The 20,707-nt window shown below is 49.5% G+C and overlaps 6 protein-coding genes across 6 annotated transcripts, besides 1 other annotated feature; 1 reads left to right on the top strand and 5 right to left on the bottom strand.

Moving 5' to 3' along the window:
• Positions 1-172: 172 nt before the first annotated feature.
• FPSE_03185 (uncharacterized protein) lies at positions 173-563 on the bottom strand (the record flags this gene model as incomplete). Its single annotated transcript, XM_009256304.1, has 3 exons — positions 173-251; positions 298-359; positions 522-563. The coding sequence occupies 3 exons, from the start codon at positions 561-563 to the stop codon at positions 173-175; spliced, it is 183 nt and encodes a 60-aa protein (XP_009254579.1).
• A 1,683-nt stretch (positions 564-2,246) lies between these two features.
• FPSE_03186 (uncharacterized protein) lies at positions 2,247-6,517 on the bottom strand (the record flags this gene model as incomplete). Its single annotated transcript, XM_009256305.1, has 2 exons — positions 2,247-4,255; positions 4,501-6,517. 2 exons carry the CDS (start codon positions 6,515-6,517, stop codon positions 2,247-2,249), a joined length of 4,026 nt encoding a protein of 1,341 aa, XP_009254580.1.
• A 362-nt stretch (positions 6,518-6,879) lies between these two features.
• On the bottom strand, positions 6,880-8,166 carry FPSE_03187 (uncharacterized protein; the record flags this gene model as incomplete). The annotated part of the gene is made up of 2 exons (XM_009256306.1): positions 6,880-8,089; positions 8,150-8,166. 2 exons carry the CDS (start codon positions 8,164-8,166, stop codon positions 6,880-6,882), a joined length of 1,227 nt encoding a protein of 408 aa, XP_009254581.1.
• Positions 8,167-8,607: 441 nt separating this feature from the next.
• On the top strand, positions 8,608-10,662 carry FPSE_03188 (uncharacterized protein; the record flags this gene model as incomplete). The annotated part of the gene is made up of 2 exons (XM_009256307.1): positions 8,608-9,619; positions 9,674-10,662. 2 exons carry the CDS (start codon positions 8,608-8,610, stop codon positions 10,660-10,662), a joined length of 2,001 nt encoding a protein of 666 aa, XP_009254582.1.
• A 641-nt stretch (positions 10,663-11,303) lies between these two features.
• On the bottom strand, positions 11,304-14,213 carry FPSE_03189 (uncharacterized protein; the record flags this gene model as incomplete). Its single annotated transcript, XM_009256308.1, has 1 exon — positions 11,304-14,213. One exon carries the CDS (start codon positions 14,211-14,213, stop codon positions 11,304-11,306), a length of 2,910 nt encoding a protein of 969 aa, XP_009254583.1.
• A 200-nt stretch (positions 14,214-14,413) lies between these two features.
• Positions 14,414-14,444: a microsatellite.
• A 2,966-nt stretch (positions 14,445-17,410) lies between these two features.
• On the bottom strand, positions 17,411-20,675 carry FPSE_03190 (uncharacterized protein; the record flags this gene model as incomplete). Its single annotated transcript, XM_009256309.1, has 5 exons — positions 17,411-19,054; positions 19,107-19,618; positions 19,901-20,163; positions 20,324-20,352; positions 20,433-20,675. 5 exons carry the CDS (start codon positions 20,673-20,675, stop codon positions 17,411-17,413), a joined length of 2,691 nt encoding a protein of 896 aa, XP_009254584.1.
• Between the last annotated feature and the right edge of the window lie 32 nt (positions 20,676-20,707).

Below are 20,707 nucleotides of genomic sequence, written 5' to 3'. Positions count from 1 at the left end.
GATTTTTTGATGAAAAAGTACGACACGAAAAAGAAAGTGAGGAAGGATGTTCAGAAATAAGAACAAAAGAAAAATGGGGAGAATTTCTAGCCAAATCTAGAAGCCCAATGAACCCTGAAGCGGATCGTGGAGTCGGACCTGGTGGGCATTTTATTTCGGCGGGAGTTGTGCTTTAATCGGTTGTTGGGGTCCAACGGTAGTTGCGAATTATCAAGAGGCGTTCCTCAGGGGTGGGCTTAAGGCCCAAACGACTGTATCATGACTTGGTCAATGGATGACTAAAAAATAACGAATTACCATCCGCTTGCTATCCCACTGTGTATGTGATGTGACGTCTCTGTTGTTCTTGCAAGCTGCGGCTATTTGCAATACAAGCATTTGTTATTGCTCCATCGATGTTCTCTCTGTCTTATATTTGGTTGTCTTGTATAGAGGAGCAGTAGTTGTTGTTGTAGTTGAGACGAGCTACTAAACTGAACCTTTTGATTTCAGGACGCAGTGAATGTATCGTAAGTACACACCCATATCGGCTTGTTGTTTGTGTTGTTCATGTCGATGGCCATATCTTAGAATCCACCATTAGTTATCAGAGCAGTGTGCGTTTCACTTGGCATGTGTATTCGCAGACACAGGCATGGCATAAAGAAGTTGGAGAAAGCGAGGAATAATATGAATCGCAGGGCAAAGCTAAAACGGGATCCCAGCTTGTTCTTGTACTAGAAGCAGCCAGTCTGAGAGGTAGTGTATTAATAACCACCACCACGTCATGGATAAGACTGCCACATCTACCTGCCCCTTACATCGAATGCATACAGTGCAATATTGAAATTCGATTGTTACAGCCAGGTTTAACTGTAATACAGAGTACATCATATCAATAGACTTGACCGCCCCCGCGTGCCCGCCCTCCATGTTGTTGATCATGGTTCCCATGTTCACATGCGTGGGGGAGTTTAAGGCACGCTTTATGAACATTTTCACTAGAACTGTTCTTATACTAACTAGGTACATACATCCAACTAAAGCCTAAACATTATGGAACACGATCGACATATATCTCCTAGCATTGACACCAAATTGATCAATTACAAACCCAGAGTGATCAACTTGCCAAGTACCTCTCCCCGGTCAAGTTAAACGCCGCTGCGTGGGGGGGAATCTGGGGTGACAAGGGGCAAGAAATCTCCGTTATCTGAGTAGCAGCTGAGAGAGAGTGGCCAAGTCAGGGGGCGTTATCTTTGATACTTCCTCTTATCTCCCCCAGACTCTGTACCCCAGATTAACTAACTGCCAGATATGTCGATGAAGTGTGAGGGATCTGGATGAGTTATTAAATCAAAATGACGAGGTTGTGACATTCGGGAGATTTGTAGTTGCTCATTTGTATTCTTCAGAACGACCAAAACTCGGGCTCAGTATTCAATAACAGTCAAGAAAGGAGTAGAGTACATCACGTTCGATCTTAATTCCGACGACGAGAGCGGTGCCGGTAACGATGTGAGACTTGGCCACAAGATTTACAAACATTGAAAAGAGAGAGAGAGCTTATGCGATCCCGGAGTATCCAGATATTGACTTGTGTCATAAGAGCTCTGTGCGTTTTAGATCATACAAGTTCGGGACTGGGGCTTCAAATTACCAAAATTAGGAAAATTCTAACATCTTCGTAGTGAGGAAGATGCGAAGGGTCATATGTTTTCCAGAATGCTATCTGACCTATGGACTATTGTTTTGTGTGGAAATTTAACATCGTCCTGACTACCACTTCTGATATTGGGTGACCTAACCACCCCTTCTTTGTACTAGCGATATGCTGGATGCTCAGCCCATTCTTAGATTGTTCTTTGTAATAGTGCAGTATTTGCCAATGACTGTCACCACTTTGGGATGACGAGCATAAACTGGGTCAAAAGCATAGACAGGATCGAGTTCTTGAAATAAGTATTAGACAAGACATGGCCATCACCACAATTAACGAGACGGAATGTGTGTAGTGCGGCTTTAAACGCCGCATGTGTGCATTTGCTAAATCATTCCCTTATGCCATGCAAAGAATGCTCTTCCAAAACCAAATCTAAGCCATGCTACCCCTTGTTTACAAACAGACAGCGAGGTAGCCAATCAAAAGCATAACTGTTGGAACAGATATATACCTCTCACTCTCCATCCATCCAATCGTGGTGTTATATACTCAGGAGAGTAGTACATCCTCATTAATCACAAATTCTTGCTTCCTCCTTTCTCAATCATGCATCTTGATCCCAGGGTGTCGAGCTTCTACTAATCAACTCGCTTTGTAGCCTGTCGTTCTGATCCTTGAACCATGTCGCGCCTTCTTCCATCTCCTCTCTCATAGCGCGGAGTTCGTTGATAAGATTTTGCGCATCGCTCATGACCCGTTTATGCGAGCTGGATTTGGCTTGGCGCTCTTGGACAGCTTCGTCATCGTCCTCGGTTGCACGCTTCCTCTTGTTTTTGGTGGTGCCGCTGTCGGATTCGCTGGTGTCGATAGTATCGTGTGAGCTGGAAATGCGTTGTCGTGCTTCTGAGCGTGCAAAATCGCCTCCGGAAGCTCGACGGATGGGATAGCTACTGGGCGGGCCCATTATACTGCCTCCGAGCCTCTTTTTGTCGTGGTGCATCTCGTTTGCTATTGACTCAGGCACGGCCGTGCCATCAGGCAATTGAACAATACCCATAGCCTTGAGACGCCAGCGTTCGGAGACCCTACTGACACGATTGCCAGGCTCAGGGCTTGAGGTATTTCTTGATGTCATAGGAGGCAGTGAGCGCCTGAAGGTAGCTTGCTGGTCGCCACCGTACTGTTGCCGAAGGGCCCTGGTTTTGGAGCCACCTCTTGATGCGCTGGACTGCTTGCTCGAGACAGAGCTAGCAACAGATGGCGCTCTACGCACAATCCTGGTAATAGCTTCTTGCTCGTTGTCGATTCCGGATAAAACACCAGAAGCGAGTAGTGCGTTTTCTTCTTCTGCTTGACGACGCTTGCTGGGCTTTTTGTGCCTGAGGAAGTCCTTCAACTCTTCTGGTCGGTTCAATTCCGCGATCTCGGCCTTTTCACGGGCTGCTCGACGAGCGGCGTCTTTCTGAGCCTTTGCGTGCGCTGCACGTTGTTCTTCGTAGTAGGTTCTCATTTGTTCTCGACCACTACGTCGAAGCCGACTTAAGCGGAGATCGCGTGCAATCTCCTTCCAACGGTAGAAGTACTTGACTGATAGGTTATAGATGCGGAATTGCTCTGCCTTTGCCAAGGCTTGAACTTCCTCCTCTTTCTTTCTCTTTGCTTCTTCGTCTCGAACATACTTTCGATATACACCTTGGAGAATATTGTCTAACATAAATGCTTGAAACTCGTCCATGAGTCCGTTATCACCCACTACAAACCATTTAGTGAAGTCACCAAGGAGATCGCGTGGTGGTGCTGGTAGTGCCAGGGGAGGGCTTGGCTCTTTGGGTGGTTGAGCGGCTGCCAGGGTCGTTGAGGGCTGAGATACATCGTTGCTTTTAGCAGGGGTTGGGAAAGCTGGTGTTCCAATGGATGGGAATGAGAATTGAGGCGTTGACGCAGCAGGCGGCTGTGAACCGAGAATGCTCGTTGCTGGCTTAGGCGTCTCTTCGTTCCTTGGCGCAGGTCTGTCCAGGCCAAGCCCTGTTGTGGGCGTTGATTGCGGTGCACTGTTACTGGTGCTTGATGTAAATGGATTTTGTGGTTGTGTCGTGGTATTAGAGGGAAATGAAGGTAGTTGAGGGGTAGGAGGGATGAAGTTGATGGCAGGTGGCTTTGCCGATTCTGCTGTGATAGCTTGATTCTCTGGTTTGTCTGTCGACTCTTCCTTACTCGAAGCGGTTTCAGCCGCAGGGGTTGCAGGCTTGATCGATGGGAAGGAAAACGTCGGTTTCGCCGCCGGCCCGTTCTCTTTATTTACGGGGGCGAAAGGCTGACCAAACGGGCTACTCGTTGTTGACGTATCTGTGGTGGTTGGCGGTTTGAATGAAGAGGCGAACGGGTTCAACGGTTGTGTTGTTCCAGAAGCCTGTGTCATCTGAGAGACAGTATCTGTTTTAGCAGGGGCGTTACTGGGCAGTGACGGCGTAGATGCAGAAGTGGCTGGCGCAAATGGGTTGCCAGCAGGCTGTTTGGCTGCAGGAGTCAGGCCTGAAGAAAAAGTATTTGGCTGTGGTGTTGGTTGTTGCACAGCAAAGCCGTTGGTGGGCGTGATTCCGTTGAATGTAGTCCCTAGCGAATACAAACGTCAGAACCAGTGGTTTAGGCGTGTTTTTTTGCCAGATTTCCAGTGGTTCATCTCGAGCCAACGGTGTTGCTCTGAGTGTATCTCAGGAGCGATGGCTTATCGAGTCTCCGGCTGAATGCGATTTCCTATTCGCCTGCAAAATAAAGGCCGTTGCATATAATTGTATATGCAGAGAGCCACGGTATGCAGAATCTTTGGCGCACATTAAACAATAGGGGTGGGGTCTTACCTGAGGTGCCGTTAACAGCCTTGTTATTTCCCCAAGATCCACCAGACACGCTGGGCGATGAAAAGGGACTCGGTGTTGTCGACTCGGGTCCCGTAGGGATCGCAGGTTTGTTGGTAGCTTGAGTACTTGGAGCGAAAGCACTTGCTCCAACAGATCCGTTCGTTTTAGGTTTGGTGTAAGTCGTGTCTTCATATACAGTCTCGTGAATAAGCTGAGGAAGGGTTTTGAAACCACGCTTCTTTTCAACTAGACTATGAGAGAATTGATGTTGTAGTCGAAGGTGAGGTAAGGCAGCTCGATTGTCCAGCTTTGCGTATTGGCGGCTTATATCAAACGGATTCTCTTCGCATTCGCCGAATTCGATATTGTGAAGTTCTGCAAACTCAATCGCCTGCTCAACAGTATCGAACCGAAGGAATTTGTTCAGCTCAGCAGCCGTCACGTCCTTGGAAGTCTCTCGAGGCCGAGCAAGACCACGTTTGATAGCAGACAAAATGCAACGGCGGAGTCTGGGGAAATGGCATTCGGCGAAGCAGGCCATCGTATAAGATACTTTGGGGTCCTCCACTATTCGAAAATATGATTGGTATGCTGATGATGCAGCCAATGATGGTGCGTCCTTGAGGGGTCCATGGAAGTCTTGTGTGTTCTGAAGAGCCTCAACCAGCGAAACGGCTGTGCGAACCTCATCAGAGTCCCTCCAAAGATTTGGCTTCCATTGGCGTTGGAGAGTTTCGATAATATTTGAGTCGTATGCGTGGAATATGAGATAGTATGCTCGGAACTCGGGCTCGTTTTCGCAGCGGATACCTTGGTCGTTACAGTCATCGTAGGCGTCGCGGAGAGATAATAGAGCCTTTCCTAGCTGTTCCAATTCCTGTTGTTCCACGAAATCTTCGGGTGCTTTGCCCTCTTGGGTGAGCAGATGCAGTGCTGTGACATGGAACCTAGCAATATTCTCTAAGACGTAGACTTGCAGTTTCATTTCGTCCGGTGTAAGGGACGAGAAGAAGGTAAAGTCTCGGCGGATCGCTCGTGTTCTATCCCAGAGGAAGCCGTGCAAGCCTGGTAGTTTCCCATCTTCACGTAATAGATCATCGATAAGATAATCCAATGTCCTTTTGAGAGCTGGGATCGATCGAACATCCATAGGAAGAGGCGCCTCCTGGCCAGCAGCAGAACGAGCAAGCTTCTTGATCATGCGACTTGTGTTGGCAAACGTTGTTTTGGGATTCTTCTCGGGCTGGTGAACATCCATCTCGTTGATTCGGGTGATCTTTTCGTATTCGGGACACATATCCTCGCAGATACCCTTGAAGTCGATCGCATCTTGAAGTGTCTTTCGCTTTTCCGGGTCGTCGATTAGGCCAGCCTTTGTTAGTGAGGCGCGTGCCTTGCTGCGGTAGGTCTCGTATTTCTCGCGGAATTTCGTGACCTCGCCCTTGTTCTTAGGATTTCCAGGCTGAGAAGGCCATTGAGGCGGGTGAATACCATCCTTCCGCAACTGCTCGTATACTCTTTTGGCATGAGGGTCATTGGAATTGTGGGTTTCGGGGACGTGATCATCCTGGGCGTCGGCACTCGATGACGAAGTTGGTCGCGATTCATCACGCGTCGTCGCGAATGGGTTAGAGCCATTATTGCGCGCGTTTTGCCCTGCAGGTTTTTTGGTAGAAGGAGTAGCACCGAAGGGGTTCTTCTTTGGATCGTTGATCTTCTTCTTGTCGTCACCTTTGCGGCTCTTGGGCCTACCGCCTCCGTCGCTCAGGTTGGCATCTTTGCCCTTAAACCCGGCCTTGGCCTTTCTTTTCGCTTCACTATCACTTTGGTCACCAAAGGCCGATGTTCGCTTATTTCGCTTCGTCTTGGAAGAATCGCTCGCGCCGTCAACACCGAATGCGCTTCCTTTGTCGTCGGACTTGGTCGCGAAAGGATTGAACGCCGGAGAAGGACTCCGCGTTGGTTGACCAAAAGCCGAAAACATCTGGTTTGATGGTGCAACAAATGTCGCACTCATCTGGGGAATCGTTTGGACATGGGAGTAAGTAAAAGCGCTCGGGATGCGTGGCGTGACGTGTGTGATGGTAAAGTAGGTGGTAGATGAATGCTCGAGGTAGAATTGAGCCCATCAAGCTAGCTCCCATTCTGGGGAGCTTTCGTCTGCAAACATGGCCCACTCAACACGTGACGTGCATTAATAGGACAATGAGAAAGGTTGGAACAATTGAGTACTTCACAAGAGCGGCATGGGAATATCAATTAAAGAAGAAATTTTAAATGTTTCATTGGTAATGGTTACTCCTAAACTCCTTTTTTGTGCCACATACAGATTCACCCGATGATCTGATCTGTTCTATCTATTTCGTATTGAATCGTCATTTACCTTACGCGACCTCGAATTCGAGCAGGTCCCAATCCCTGTCGGATCTCATCCAGCTGCTCAAGGCCTGTTTGAGCCTTGTTCTTCTTGTTCGTTCTCTTTCCAGGCTTGGTAAAGTTTCCAAGGAAATCATCCATAATGCCGTCAAAGTCACTGCGGAGGGGCCCCTGAACGGTTGACATGGTAGACACAGCAGAAACTGACTGCATGTCATCATCCATGTCCTCATTGTATGCCTCCTCAATCTTGTCGAATCTTGCGTCCAAGAGAGTCATCTGCTCAGTTCGCACTAACGAAGAGGATGTCATGGAGTAACTTGAGTTGTCGGTAAGGGCACCCTTTCTCTTCTTGCGGCGGCCACCGTTGGTGGTAGTTGTCCACATCGACTGCATCTCGGACTGTGATGGTGCAACTGGTGCTTTGGTGACCTTCTGCTCCTTCTTGAACTGCTTGAAATCCTCGAGCCAGTCTTGAGAGGGGCCCTCTTCGGGCTGCTCCATCTGCTTCACAAGCTGGGGCACATCGTCGTCCTTGAACTCCTTAGTAGGCTTTGCTGTGGCATCCGACTCCCAGCCATCGTCTTCGTCAAATCCTGCCTCATCAAATTCGTAGTCTTCCAGCTCTCGGCCATCCTTGGCCAGCTCCTTGAAGATGTCATCGTCTTCATCCACGAATGCGTCATCTTCCAGAGCCTCGAGAACTTCTCGGAGACGAGGGTCCATATCGGGCTGGAATCCCTTGAGGGAATCAGGAATGTCTTGCTGGGCCTCATATGTGGCCCTTGTAAGGTTCTTGGACGGCAACATATCTTCGTCGAGAATATCTTCTGCACTTTGCTCGATATCCATCTTCTTCAACGCATCCTCGAGCGACTGCTTTTGCTTTCCCTTGCCCTTGTTTGCGGAGGCTGAAGACTCAACGAACACAACCTCTCCGCCACCAGTGTTGAGATCGCGCAGATGTTGCATGTAATCGTATTCGGTGTCGTCGTAGTAGACGCCATAGCTGGCTGCCTCACCCTCGTTCGCGCGGACACCCTCGGCTTCGTAACCGAGCTCGGAGGCGAGGTCGTCTAAGTCCTTTGACTTGGAAGATCCCTTCTTGGTCTGGGTAGGGTTAAGCACCATTGAAGGCGCATTTTCGTCGTGGATGAGGGGGTCATTCTGCGGTCGGTGCACCAGCGTAAAGTGCTGTGCTGACTTTTTGTCGCTGTTATACCGGTATTAGCATATTATATTAAATCAGGCGCCTTGTAACTTTTGTACATACATCCACTTTCGAGGCATCTTGGCGATTTGAAGCGACAAGAATCTAGTTGTGAGGCGAGCGTGGGTGTTGGGCTTCAATCACACTCATCCGGGTACAGAGAAAATCTAGCGGGGTGACGAAAAAAATCCTTATCGGAATATCCACAGTTATCCATTACCCTGCTAACTGACTCACACAGTCTAGAACCTAATTGTGTTTAGACAAATTACAGTGTGAGCATGGTAATTGATGTACGGACAAGGACCCCCGAAAATTCCATTTGCCCCTCCAAGAAACAGTCATTATTCAGCGGGGCACACACTCAGTTGATCGCTACAGCCCTCTCGCAGTTCAACTCAAACCAAACCTTTACACAACAACTTATACCCTCATTTGAGATATCGTGCCTTGGAACAGAGATTCCTCGTATATCAAAGACAAAAAGCGCATCAAATCACACTTCAAAATAAACCGCTAAAATGGTTCTGGCAAAGTCCAAGAACTCGGTCGGTTTGGGCAACGCCCTCATGAACGATCGCTTCGGTAAAGGCAAGGGAACCGACAGGAAGCGAACTTCCGCCATCACCAGAACAAACCACGCTACAGGCGAACAATATCTCGTCAACGAGAAGAAGGATGCTGCTTGGGTCAAGATGCGCTCCGTCACGGAGCAAGGCGATCTCGACGAGTTTTTGGCCACAGCCGAGTTGGCAGGAACCGATTTCACTGCTGAGAAGACAAACAATGTCAAGATCATCCACACAGACCAGAAGAACCCATACCTCCTTTCAGCGCAAGAGGAGAAGGATGTTCTTGGAAAGCACAAGCAGCACAAGGGTCGTCTCTCTGTGCCCCGAAGACCCAAGTGGGATTCCACAACAACACCCGACGAGCTCGACCGTCTAGAGCGAGAGAGTTTCCTCAACTGGAGACGCGGCCTAGCTGAGCTTCAAGAGAACAACGATCTTCTTATGACACCATTTGAGCGAAATTTGGAAGTTTGGCGACAACTTTGGCGAGTTATCGAGCGATCAGACCTTATCGTACAGATTGTCGATGCCAGAAACCCTCTACTATTCCGTTCGGAGGATCTCGATGATTACGTCAAGGAGATTGACCCCAAGAAGCAGAACCTTCTCCTTATCAACAAGGCAGATATGATGACGCCCAAGCAGCGCCTGGCTTGGGCGAAGCACCTAACGGAGGCAGGCATCGCTTACCGTTTCTTCTCGGCCGAGTTGGCCAAGGCAGAAAACGAGGCGAGAAATCTCGAGGATTCAGATGATGAGGCTGTTGATTCTCCAGTAGAGGAGCAAGGAGAGAGCAGCGGTCAGCAAGAGCAAGAAGGCGCTTCTCTGACCGAGGAGTCTAAAGAGTCTCAAATCGACCAAGAAGCCAAGGCGGCAGAGGAGGGCGACGAGATTGATACACAAATTCTGACAGTCGAGGAGCTGGAGGGTATTTTCCTGAAGCACGCTCCCGCCGACGCAGGTAAGAAGTCTCGAATACCCTGATATACAAGAGCCCCAACTAACTCGATGATAGGCTCGGGTCACAAACTACAAGTTGGTCTAGTCGGCTACCCCAACGTCGGTAAATCGTCCACCATCAACGCTCTCATCGGCTCAAAGAAGGTCTCCGTCTCGTCGACGCCAGGAAAGACCAAGCACTTCCAGACCATCCATCTCAGCCCGGATGTTGTCCTGTGCGATTGTCCCGGTCTCGTCTTCCCCAACTTTGCCACCACCAAAGCCGACCTTGTCTGCAACGGTATCCTTCCCATCGACCAGCTTCGTGAATTTTTGGGCCCCGTCGGTCTTGTAACTCAGCGAGTTCCCCAGCCTTTCCTTGAGGCTATCTATGGTATTCATGTCCGTACCCGAGCCATCGAGGAGGGCGGTACCGGAATTCCTACCGCTAGCGAACTTCTTCGCGCGTATGCTCGTGCCCGTGGTTTCCAGACCCAGGGTCTTGGTCAGCCTGATGAGTCTCGAGCTGCTCGTTACATCCTCAAGGACTACGTGGCTGGCAAGCTACTGTTCGTTTCGCCGCCCCCTGGAATCGACGATGCTGCCGACTTCAACCGTGGACTTTACGATGAGGAGCATCTCCCTGAGAAGCGACGTGCTGCCCTGTCCGCTGCTATGAGCCACCTCTCTGTCGTTGACCCAGCCAGCAGCGAGCCTTTCCTTGCTGATGACGATGAGGCAGTTGATTTGGCTTCAACCATCAGCGTTCCTCTTCCCGCTGGCCCCAAGTCCCAGAAGCTCGACAAGGGTTTCTTCGGACCTGGTAGCAACCAGGGCCATGTCAGCAAGCCTTTCAACTACCAATACTCAGACCAAGGCAAGGAGGACCCTCTAGCAGGCAAACACCTGTCAGGCCGAAAGGCCCGCACAATGGTTGCTCTCGAGAACGGCCTCGATCCCAAGGATGTCGCAAAGACATCCAGCAAGAAGCACTTCAAGGGTAACCCCGCAGGAGGAAAGGGTAAACGACGTATCGCTCGCAAGCTGAATGCTGAAGAGGACTAAACAATAACAAAAACGAGATAAATACGAAAAAAAAGAAAAGAATGGGACACAAACGCATTGAGAAGGTACAAAAGGCGGATATTGGGAACGGGTGCATTGGGTCTGGCGGGAAAGGATCTGCTTATGGACAGGCTTCAGGCCAAGCTATGATACGACACATGTATTTGCCGTTACGGACAGCTACGGAATCAAATGAACATTTCTTTTGTTAAGCAATACGATTAAGCATTGATTTGACTATAACTGTGCCTGTTTCAAATGTGTAGGACAAATCTCTGTTGCGATTCATGTCATTCACGTGTCAGATGCTCTAAACTAATAATAATCTCATAACAAAAAAGGGAAATCTTTGGGTATTGACTGTCTACTCCCTCCTCAGGTCCGCCCCCGATAAAGATCGTGCCGTGTAATAACAAAGGAAAAAATAAATCAGATGCTGTGCTCATGCATGATGACATGAGTGCCAGTTGTGCCCCAACTCCACAAAGCAAAGTCATCCCCCGTTAAGGCGTTGTATGCTCTATTGCTCAGGTTGATATCCGTAGGTTCGTAGGTAGAAAAAAGGTACATGCGTGTGCGTGTGCGTGTGTATGCGTAAGTGGAAGAGCAGAGACTCCGGTGTTCGTGGCGTCATGTCAACTTCATCTGACACTTCCTCGCGATTCGCGACCTCCTCTCGACTCTCGGCCTCCCTTCGATTCTCGACGGTCTTCAGACTTAAGGAATAGTCGTTTCGTACCACCGACCTTGCCAAGTTCTCCAAACTGACCGGTCGTCGATGATGCTCTTCGTTCACCGACACTAGCGATTCTGACCTTTTCCTTAACGCTTGCGACCCATGCCTTGTTCTCCTCGCTCATCTCAACCTTCTTGCCGGTAGGTCCGGCAAGTCCAAGGAAAGAACTATCATCCTCTTTCCAGCTGAGGTGAGAGTTCGATCTCGAGCGGCCAAAGACTTCTGAGGGGCCTTCTTCCCCGGGCGTTCCGAAACTCAGCTGTGGTGCCTCGCTGCCCATGGCACCAACACTCCGGCGCGTCTTACGGACGGATAGAGGTGACATGGGAGACGTTTCCACAGCAGATTGGGGTCGACCTCCAGGGCTCGAGCCAACGTTTGTTCTTCGTGAGTTAGGTGATTCTGGAAGAACCTCCACCTTGGCATTGGTTGCAGCAGATCGTCGTTTGTGATGGCTTGCATACTCTTTGAGGTATTCACCAAGGTCGGCCCAACCACCACCCACGCGAACCATAACTCGCTCTCCTTGCTCGCCAACACAGCGAATGAAGAGTTTGATGGGGGCTTCACCAGTCGATCTAGACAGGTGGTAGACCTTAATCTCAGAGTGTCCGCGGTTCCGTACCCTGGTGTTCTTTACTGGTGAAAGAGTAAATGAAGGCGTACCCGCCCTAGAGGTAGAGGAGAGGCCTGATGTGCTTCTTCGGAATGGCTCGATAGAGGGCCTCTTCCTCACACGCGGCAACTGCAAGTCCGGGGGGTTAAGGTTGACCTTAGATTCGGTAGACAACTTGATCTTTGCGGGTATAGAATTGATAATGTCACTGATTTGCTGTTGTAGATGCTGATCACCAGCACTAGGTCGGTGTTCAAAGGGAGTAGGATATTCTGAGATTGAGAAAGAGTCATCAAACTCATCTTCGAAAGATTCTTCTATTTGTTGCATTTGCATGGGTGACATGTCGAGGTCATGAACAGTACGGTCCGGTCCTCGGAAAGGGCTGCCGAGAGGTGCTGGCAAGAGCTCCCTTGAGTCCAGAGGTGGAGAGCTCGGCGGGCTTGCTTGGAAGTACTCGGCTTCACGGATTCGGTTTCTAGGCAGATCAGGAGAGCCAGATACCTCTGGGGGGTCGCTAGACAAGGTTGCGAAATTCATGCTTGATGAACGGACGGCAAGCTGTCGAGATGGGTCCATTCTTGGTCGGGGTAGAGGCAGAGGGCGAAGAGGTGGCAGTTCGGGAGAAATTTCTCGGTCATAATCGTGCGAGAAGCTATAGCTATAATCAGGTGTCTCAGGGGTACGAGTCAAGTCTGTTGGGGAGATGAGGTCCTCCTCGATACTCTGTCTTGGTGCTTTAGGAGTACCAGGCATGACGTCTCTTGTCCCATCAAAGGTATCATTTTCTTCCTCGAAGGTCTCGTCGACCTCTTGAATAGGGAGAAATGATGGGGGACTCTCAGGCTCACTCTCTGATGAACTATCTCTCTTGTGCCATCCAGGTATGATAGTGTCGGCCTCAGACAACCCAGAAGGAACTCTCGACTTTACGGGTTCCACAGACATGTTGACGTCGTCAGATGATTCGCTCCCAATTATCTTAGGTGGTAGAAGCAATGGGATCGGCACAACGCCCATGCTGGTGTTGATAGGGGTGTCGTCATCGCTGTAGGATTCGTCGGCGGCCAGACTTTCACTAAGTACAGCAGGCCCCTTAGCTTCTGCATCTTGTTTGACTGGTGACGGTGATCGTGGAGGTTCTGTGGATTGTGGTGGTGGGTCTGTTTGTGCAGGGGTATTCCGCTCAGTTTCTCGGATCTTCTGTTCGCATACAACAACCCAATCGCTATAACTCGACTCGACAGCTTCCATACGGTCCAGCCAGTCCCCGGGTAAAGTATCGGGTAGACCTTCTAAGCAGTCGAGCATGTAATCAAGAGATCGACCCGGACGTGCAATCAATTGCTCGATATGCTTCTTCATGACGTCGAAAGTCTCTCTTGTAAGTGTTGAATCTTGTGGGGAAGCGTTGTCTTTTTGCGGTGTATCTCTTGTATGTAGAGAAATGGCCTTGAAAGCGGATTGCAGAGCGACTTCAGCGTCCTCCAAGGCAAGTAGTAGGGTTGGTACGCGGCGTAAGGCGCAAAGGCGCAAGTCCCAGGTCTGCAATAAGCGTCTCAGGTTGTTTAAAACAGGCAGCGCATTCATGACAATCGTCATGATGACCGCTGTGTGGTCTTCCATACGATTGTAGCTTGAACGTGAGAGTTGGCCAGCTGCGTTGAATTCGTTGAGCGGAGTGCCCGGCCGGGACATTAGATCGATGTGATTCATTCGAATGTGTGTTTTGATATCCTCGATACCGAGATCGGACAAATCACGTTGAATATCAGCGACTCTTCGGTCGTACGTTGCTACGTCTCGAGCTAGCAAACTCCCCATCCATTGGTCATCTCCCTCCTCGGGTACGGAGAGCTGCATCGTTTTTCTTTTAAGCTCCTCCTCACTGGGCATCTCGAAACCGGAAGAGCCTGACCCGGATGGCCATGGCCAAGATTGTAGCTCCTCGAGCCATACCCAGATGGCATGCGACGCAAGGGCGGTTCGCATTGTAAACTCTCGATCGGAAGTGGAAAATTTGTCGAGCGACGCCCTCAGGGCGCCGGTGGCGGTATTAAGGGCATCGACGACATTACGCGGGCCGAGATTGGTAAGTATATCATCGGAAATTCTGTTTCTCGGGGGCGGCGAAGTGGAAGTAGTATGGGAATGGGCATGGCGCGCATGCCTGGCGACTTGCGTAGGTGTATCGCTCATGGCTACTCTTGGTAATTCTATTATCCAGCAGACAGACAAACGGGGGTCGGATGGATGAATCGTAGAATCATGATCTGTCTAGGAGCCTGGGGACAGGTCGATAGGGCGGGAGATAATGATGGTTTTGATGCCCATGTCGAAGAAGATACGTAAGTCGTCAAGTTGGTCGCCGTCAGTCGTTGGGCCTCTTTTTCAAATTCTTTCTCTTCTTTTCCTTTCTTTTCCTTTTTTCTTAGGTCTGATTGGTAGCGTGGTGACGTGAAGATACTTGTTCGATGCAGCAAGGATGCCAATGCGGGTCGGAAAACAACTCAGTGTTTTAAAAAAGGTGAAGTGGTTGGTGACGCAGATGTCTTCTACTACAAAGTAGGGATAAGTAATCGGATGACAAGCCGGTAAGAGGTTTAAAAAAAAGGAGCGACAAAGAGGGCCTTGGCTAGGCTAAGCCACTCTGAAAGATGAGGGAGCGAAAGAGAAACGAGGTAATCGCCGATGCTAAGATGGCGGTCAAAAAAATTGACCTGGCGGAGAGGTTGGAGTGGTTAATATTAAGTAGAGGTTGAGGTCTCAATCGGAGGTTCTTGAGTGGACGGAGAGCGGGCCACGTCGCGGTCAGGTCCCGTCGCGGTGCAGCAAAGTCGTGGATCCTGCTGCAGCTGAGAAGCCTGTAAAAACTGATGTTTTGCCTTGGACGATGGAGTTTGTCCAGGTGTTTAGCGCCCTGATTTTTAAATAAACCCAAGACTAATACGATTCAGTGGCTTGGTTCGTCTTTGTTGGTCAGCCAAGGTTGCAGACTGATTCGAATGCTCCGTACGCCCCGAACTTAGAGGACAAACAAACACAAGGCGGGTAGACGGGTAGACGGATAATCGTGGCAGGTTTGACGTCGCTCAAAGTCAATAAGAATGTTAGCTGGTGATAAATTGGCTATTGCAACGTATGTGATAGCCGGATTAGGACAAGATGTAGATGGTTGATGACGAGCAAATGAGTGAGTGTGCGTGCGTTGTCGAGAATGTAATGAACGAATAAGAGAAATGATGAAACAAGTGATGTTAATGGCAGTAAAGAATGATGAAGAAAGTAACAAGGAACGCCTTGTTAGAGAATCAAGCTCATCGGCTTTTGCTAGAGCTATACAATGAACAGAGCTTTGGTTGTTTGCTTGCTTGTTTGAAGCTGTGACCACTTTGCGCACCAACGTCTACTGTATCAGCTGATTGATGATGTATAGATAAAGTCTCGTCAAGGATGATGAAGAGGCATAGAGGCATAAAACGACCATTGACGAATGAGGTATAAAAAGCAGATGCCAAGTAGACAAAGAATAATGATCATAGTCGCAGAATATTCAAAGGGAAAAGAAATGATGTCGGGTCAAGGTTCAGACGATGAGATGAGATAGGCTAGGTTGGTTGAAAGGAGGAAGAAATGAGCCCTCTCGACAAGGGCAACATGATTGACATGCGTATTAACTAGGTAACTGGCCAACTACCTAGGTAGCTAACTATACATAGTAACGTAACTGTACATGTATAATTAAGAAGGGCCCCCTCCCCTCCTTTGCCCTTCGCCTCAATCTCATCTCATCTCGCCTGTTGTGGTTTCTGCTTCTGGCCCCATAATCGCAATTCCTCCGGCTCTTGGTTCGCCTCCCACACAACTAGATACCTGACTAAAGGGAAACCCGAAAAACTTGCTTGCAGGAAGAAAAGACCTTAAAAAAGGAGATCTCGCTTTGGCCTGAATGATCCGCTTCAGATACCCGGTTGACGACCAAGCGAAAGACTTAGCTTGATTGCCATGCACAACAAGACCAGGGGGTGGCAGCAGAGAAGTTATGAATGAACAGACTCAAAGGCTTTGACTAACTACTTTTAAATATTTGACGATTATTTACTTTTTGTTCCTGAATAGCGTCTGGATCTGCAGCACATGATAACTGACTGTGCCTGGACTAACTTGACTCACGTTAGCCCAAGACAATTGAAAGGGAGTTAATAAAAGAATTCAAGACTTGTATGTAAACTTGCATATCCCATTCCTCTCAAAGCCATTGCTCCATCCGGCACATTCTGTCTCTCTCGTGCCAATCATTTCATCATCACCAGACCCCATCTCTGTTCATAGCTCCAGTTCTAGCTCTAGCTACCCACCCCTGTCAATTATCACCCTGTCAGCCGTCATGACGGTAATTAAAGAATGTCAGCAAACACAATACATACGCCATCCACAACAGCCGTCTAATTTCGCATGTTTCTGTGGAGTATCAGTACTTCACGGATACAGGTCCTGCCTTTGCGCCTCTCACTTTTTCTAAATCTGATTCAATTCCCTGAGAACTATCAGTATGCCGTGCAGCAAACCCCAAGCTCCTCGTCTGTGACTGGGAACATCCGGGCATCTACCCCATTTTTCAAGCTCCATGGCCCTCCCCTGTAAGTAGGGTCTTCCTGGTGAGACATTCACATGTTTTCAGCTACGCCGCCCCGCTGCAGCACAAAAGTGTTGGCTTGAGGTTGGATATGTTCTCAAGCAATTTGCGGAATTGTACTCGGTAGCCCTCACAAAAGTGTAGTATATTAGTAGTGACAAACGCAGTATCCGTAGTATCACACAGTATCACATAGTGGTAGGACGTCGACCCTTGTAATCATACGGGAGGTCTGCAGCTGGAACTCGTGTTCATCAGCCCACCAGCCTCATTCCATCTCAGTACAGCTTCGGTCACATTCGAATCTCATTCTTGAAACTCATTTACATCACTTTCAAGAATGCTCAGAATTAAATATAACTTTTGTCATCATCAACCTATCTGTTAAATAAACTAAAAAAGGCGACATAAAAGTCCACCATCAAAAGAGAGACTGAAAGCCCCTGAAGGCGTCTCTTCCTAGTCTGTGCGTGATATCCAACGCCAAAAAAAAAAGCCAATGTGTTCATCAACCGTCATGTCGGGCGTTACGTTTTGTTCGTGCCATTGAGAAACACAACCCATATCCAAGACAACCATCGTTTCCACGCCAGAAAAATGAGTACGCCACCTAGGGTCGGAGCCCGCGCTACAAAAACGCCCGTCTCTAATGCAGTGCAGACATGCACACCAGGTAACACAAAGTAACTAAATATGAGGTTCGATCCAGAAAGTAATCCATCCAGTGTTGTGTGTATATAAAAGCATGAGCTTTGAAGCTCTATGCCGATGCGGTAATGTCGCGGTTTTCGGGCTGACGAGCTGCTGCGTCTGTCTCGGCGTTCATGGCCCAGGTCAGAGCTTGCTCAGCAGACATGGTGGGCTCTTCAACGCCCAATACGCCAGCGATCAAGTTGTCGTCTTGATTGTTGACACCTTCAGGGGGGAATTGAAGCCACTGATCAACGTCGAAATCGGTTCCGGCCACAGCGTTCCAATCAAACTCATCATGACCCTGCATGAAATCAAGATCCATATTGCCAACATCCAGCTGAATCTCTTCAGATCCAGCACTTACGCTAGGTGTCAATCCAGCGGCAGGAGAATCCATCTCCGTCGTGGGCGGTGATTGCGTAGGCATCTCAAGAGCTGCAGCGTTGACAGTGTTTGGTGGCATCATAGTGGGCGTTGCCGCTGCAGGCTGAGGCTCCTTGGGTCTCTCGTTGAACAGCGACTCAGAAGCGGTCATATATGGCGCATTCTCTGGAGGCGGTGTCTGTGCGCTGAACTCAATCGGCACACGCTTCATCATAGCCAATGTCGAAGGAGCAACGCTAGAGTTGATATCGATAGCAGCCTTACGGAGAGCAGCATCGAGGAAACCAGTTGCGTAGTCAGCCGCAGCATACACCTCTCGAAGCTTCTCCATAACTCGCATGCACTGGCGGAATCCTCGCGTGGCACGCTCACGAGCTTGAGGAGCAGGGTTCTTCATCTCGAGGAGATGGATAATCATGGCAGGGAGGATGACCGTGACACCAGTTGTAGGCAAGAATCGCTCCAGGCGGTATTGGTGAAGCTCTGTGGCCATTCGGGTAATGTGCATCGCGGCATCGCGGACCCGCAATCGAGACATATCCTGGACTTGTCGGGATGTTGTAGGGGCCTGGAGAGGCGATGATGGCAAGAACTGAGGACGGTGAAGGGCTGAAATGGTGGTGTAATAAACCATATGCAGCAGTGTTCGCTGCACAGCAACTGTCGATCGTCCGTCCTTGACATCCAAGGGTGTCAGGGTGCGATATTGACAGCAGGCTGGAAGTGACTCAGCCCATGCCATGAGTTCGTGATCTACCTCGGTAACGCTCTCGACGTTGTCCAGTTGTTTGTTAGGGAAAAGCATCATTGTGCTGTTGGTGGTGTTTTCCGGCTTCATTTTATCCCGGATCAAGACAGAGTATTGCGCCTTGAGCATGCGACTGATACAGACGCAAAGCTGAGCCTTGGCAATACACATAGTGGCCAATTCCCGCTGCATATCAGTGTTGCGAACCAATGCGCAGGTGCTTGGGATAACAGTGTTGCTCTCGGGGAGCATCTCAATCTCAAAGTCGCTCTCCTCAAGCATGGGAACGTCGAAGTCCTCGTCCTTGATACGTGTGGGACGTCGCATTCCAAGTGCGATAAGACGGTCTCGCATGAAGCATGACCACCAGATTCGCTTCCAGAGCTTCTGCTTTGCCGGTGCCATGCTCGTGGATCCGGGGTTGCGGTGAAGACCGATGGTGTGTGCCAGTGAAATGGCCACACCCATCCAATGCCATGTGTCTTTCTGGTCATCTGGCGTTTCGTACCAGTATGTCATCAAAAGCAGTGCCTGTACAAGCACAAGGCGATCTGACTCGTAATCAAAGTCGTACAGCAACTGTATGCAAGTTAGTCTAAGCCAATACCATGTGGTCGGATTTGTCACCCACCCTTGTCTTCTGGAAAAAGGACTTGCGGGCTGCTTTCCGCGTTGTGTAACCACCCTCTCTAAGGTACCTCATGTCAACGAACGCTGACGCTGCAAACATGACGGCCTGGTAGAGGAACAGACTGGTCTGGCCATTCTGACCATCACGGCTGCTGATAACGCCGAGGAAGGCGTTCAAGTCCATAAGCGGCATGTAAGGATGCACATATTCAACGTAAGCCTGGAGTAAGGCATTCTGTAGTGGCAAGGTGGGCACAGAAAGCGCACCCTTGATCTTCAGATAATCAACATCTTCGGGCGCAATCTTGTTCGGCAGAGGTCGCAAAAACGAGGGAAACTGAGGCTTTGGGAGTTCCTTTTCCTCGAGAGAGCCAAGCAGCTGAGTGTTGCGTAGTGAATCGAAGAAGGCAGGATCTGGGATGATACTGGACCATGACGAACGATGGGCGTTGGATTCTATTGGGTGCACTTTGTTGAGGGAAGACGAGTCCCGGCGGTAGCCAGATCGTTGATCTAAGGTCTCGTGGTCAGCCAAAGTTCCTCCAAGTTGCAACTTGTCCAATTTCCATGTGATCGAGGGGTGCAGTTGATCGAGTAAGCGCAAACATGAGGTCCCGTACAGACAGTGGGGTACAGGGGGCGGCTGAAAATGCGGAGAACGGACATGACCCCCCAAAAAAGAAAGTATGAGAGCCAATTGAGAGGGCTAAGACAAAGCGGAGCGCACAGAAAATGAGGGTTAAAGGCTAGAGGCGTAGCGCAACGTATCGCTGTCAATAGCAGTAAAAAACTTACAGATCATGTGAGGGACGTGGCTGTCGAGTGCGGAGCTGTTGAGAAAAGTGCTGGGCCCGTCGATGCTGCTTGATGAAATAACTGAGCCACTGCTTGGTCGTCGAAGATCGGCTGTGCTTATTATGCCTGGATTTGTGTTCTTGCTGGCGCTGGCACTGGCACTTGGGCCTGTGGGGTTGCTAATTGATGGTGTTGTTTTGCAGCGCAACTGGGCTTCTGTGGAGACAGATTGGCCTGCGGTGCTGGCCGTGTAAAGGTTCTTCCTGCAATGATCGTTAGCGATCTAAACTCAACGCAACTTTCAATTTGATTCTATTTTTGCATGATGCCTTCCTGATTCATGATCTCCAATTATACCGAGATTCGGTTGAAGAAACTGGAGCATCGGAAGACGATCCATGACTAGACAGGAGATTCACTCACTTTCTTCTTCGGCTCTCCTGGACAACGCACTGCTCAACTGTCAGTCACTGCTTTCTAAACCTAGAGTGTATTGACTCTGGCGGTCAACAATCGAGATCAAGAAACGTACCTCGACGTTATCCCAACGGCAGTTTCCACAAGGAGCTCCCTCGACAACGTCGCATCGAACTTTTCGGGCCCGACACGACACGCAAGCACGGGCAGCGCGTCGCTTCGTAATCTTTTCTGGTTGATCCGAGTCGCCAGATGGTGAAGAGCGCTTTTTGCTGTTCTTTTCGGTGATTGTCTTTGATGTTGACGTTGGCGATGGCGGAGCAGCCGCGGCTTGTGATGATTCCGTCGTCATAGCCATGGTTGTGGTGATATGACTGTGAGTAATTTTGT

Source organism: Fusarium pseudograminearum, chromosome 4 (assembly GCF_000303195.2).
Source record: "Fusarium pseudograminearum CS3096 chromosome 4, whole genome shotgun sequence".
NCBI classification, from domain to species: domain Eukaryota; kingdom Fungi; phylum Ascomycota; class Sordariomycetes; order Hypocreales; family Nectriaceae; genus Fusarium; species Fusarium pseudograminearum.
The sequence above is the reverse complement of the archived record's forward strand: the minus strand, read 5'-3'. Positions and strand labels throughout refer to the sequence as shown.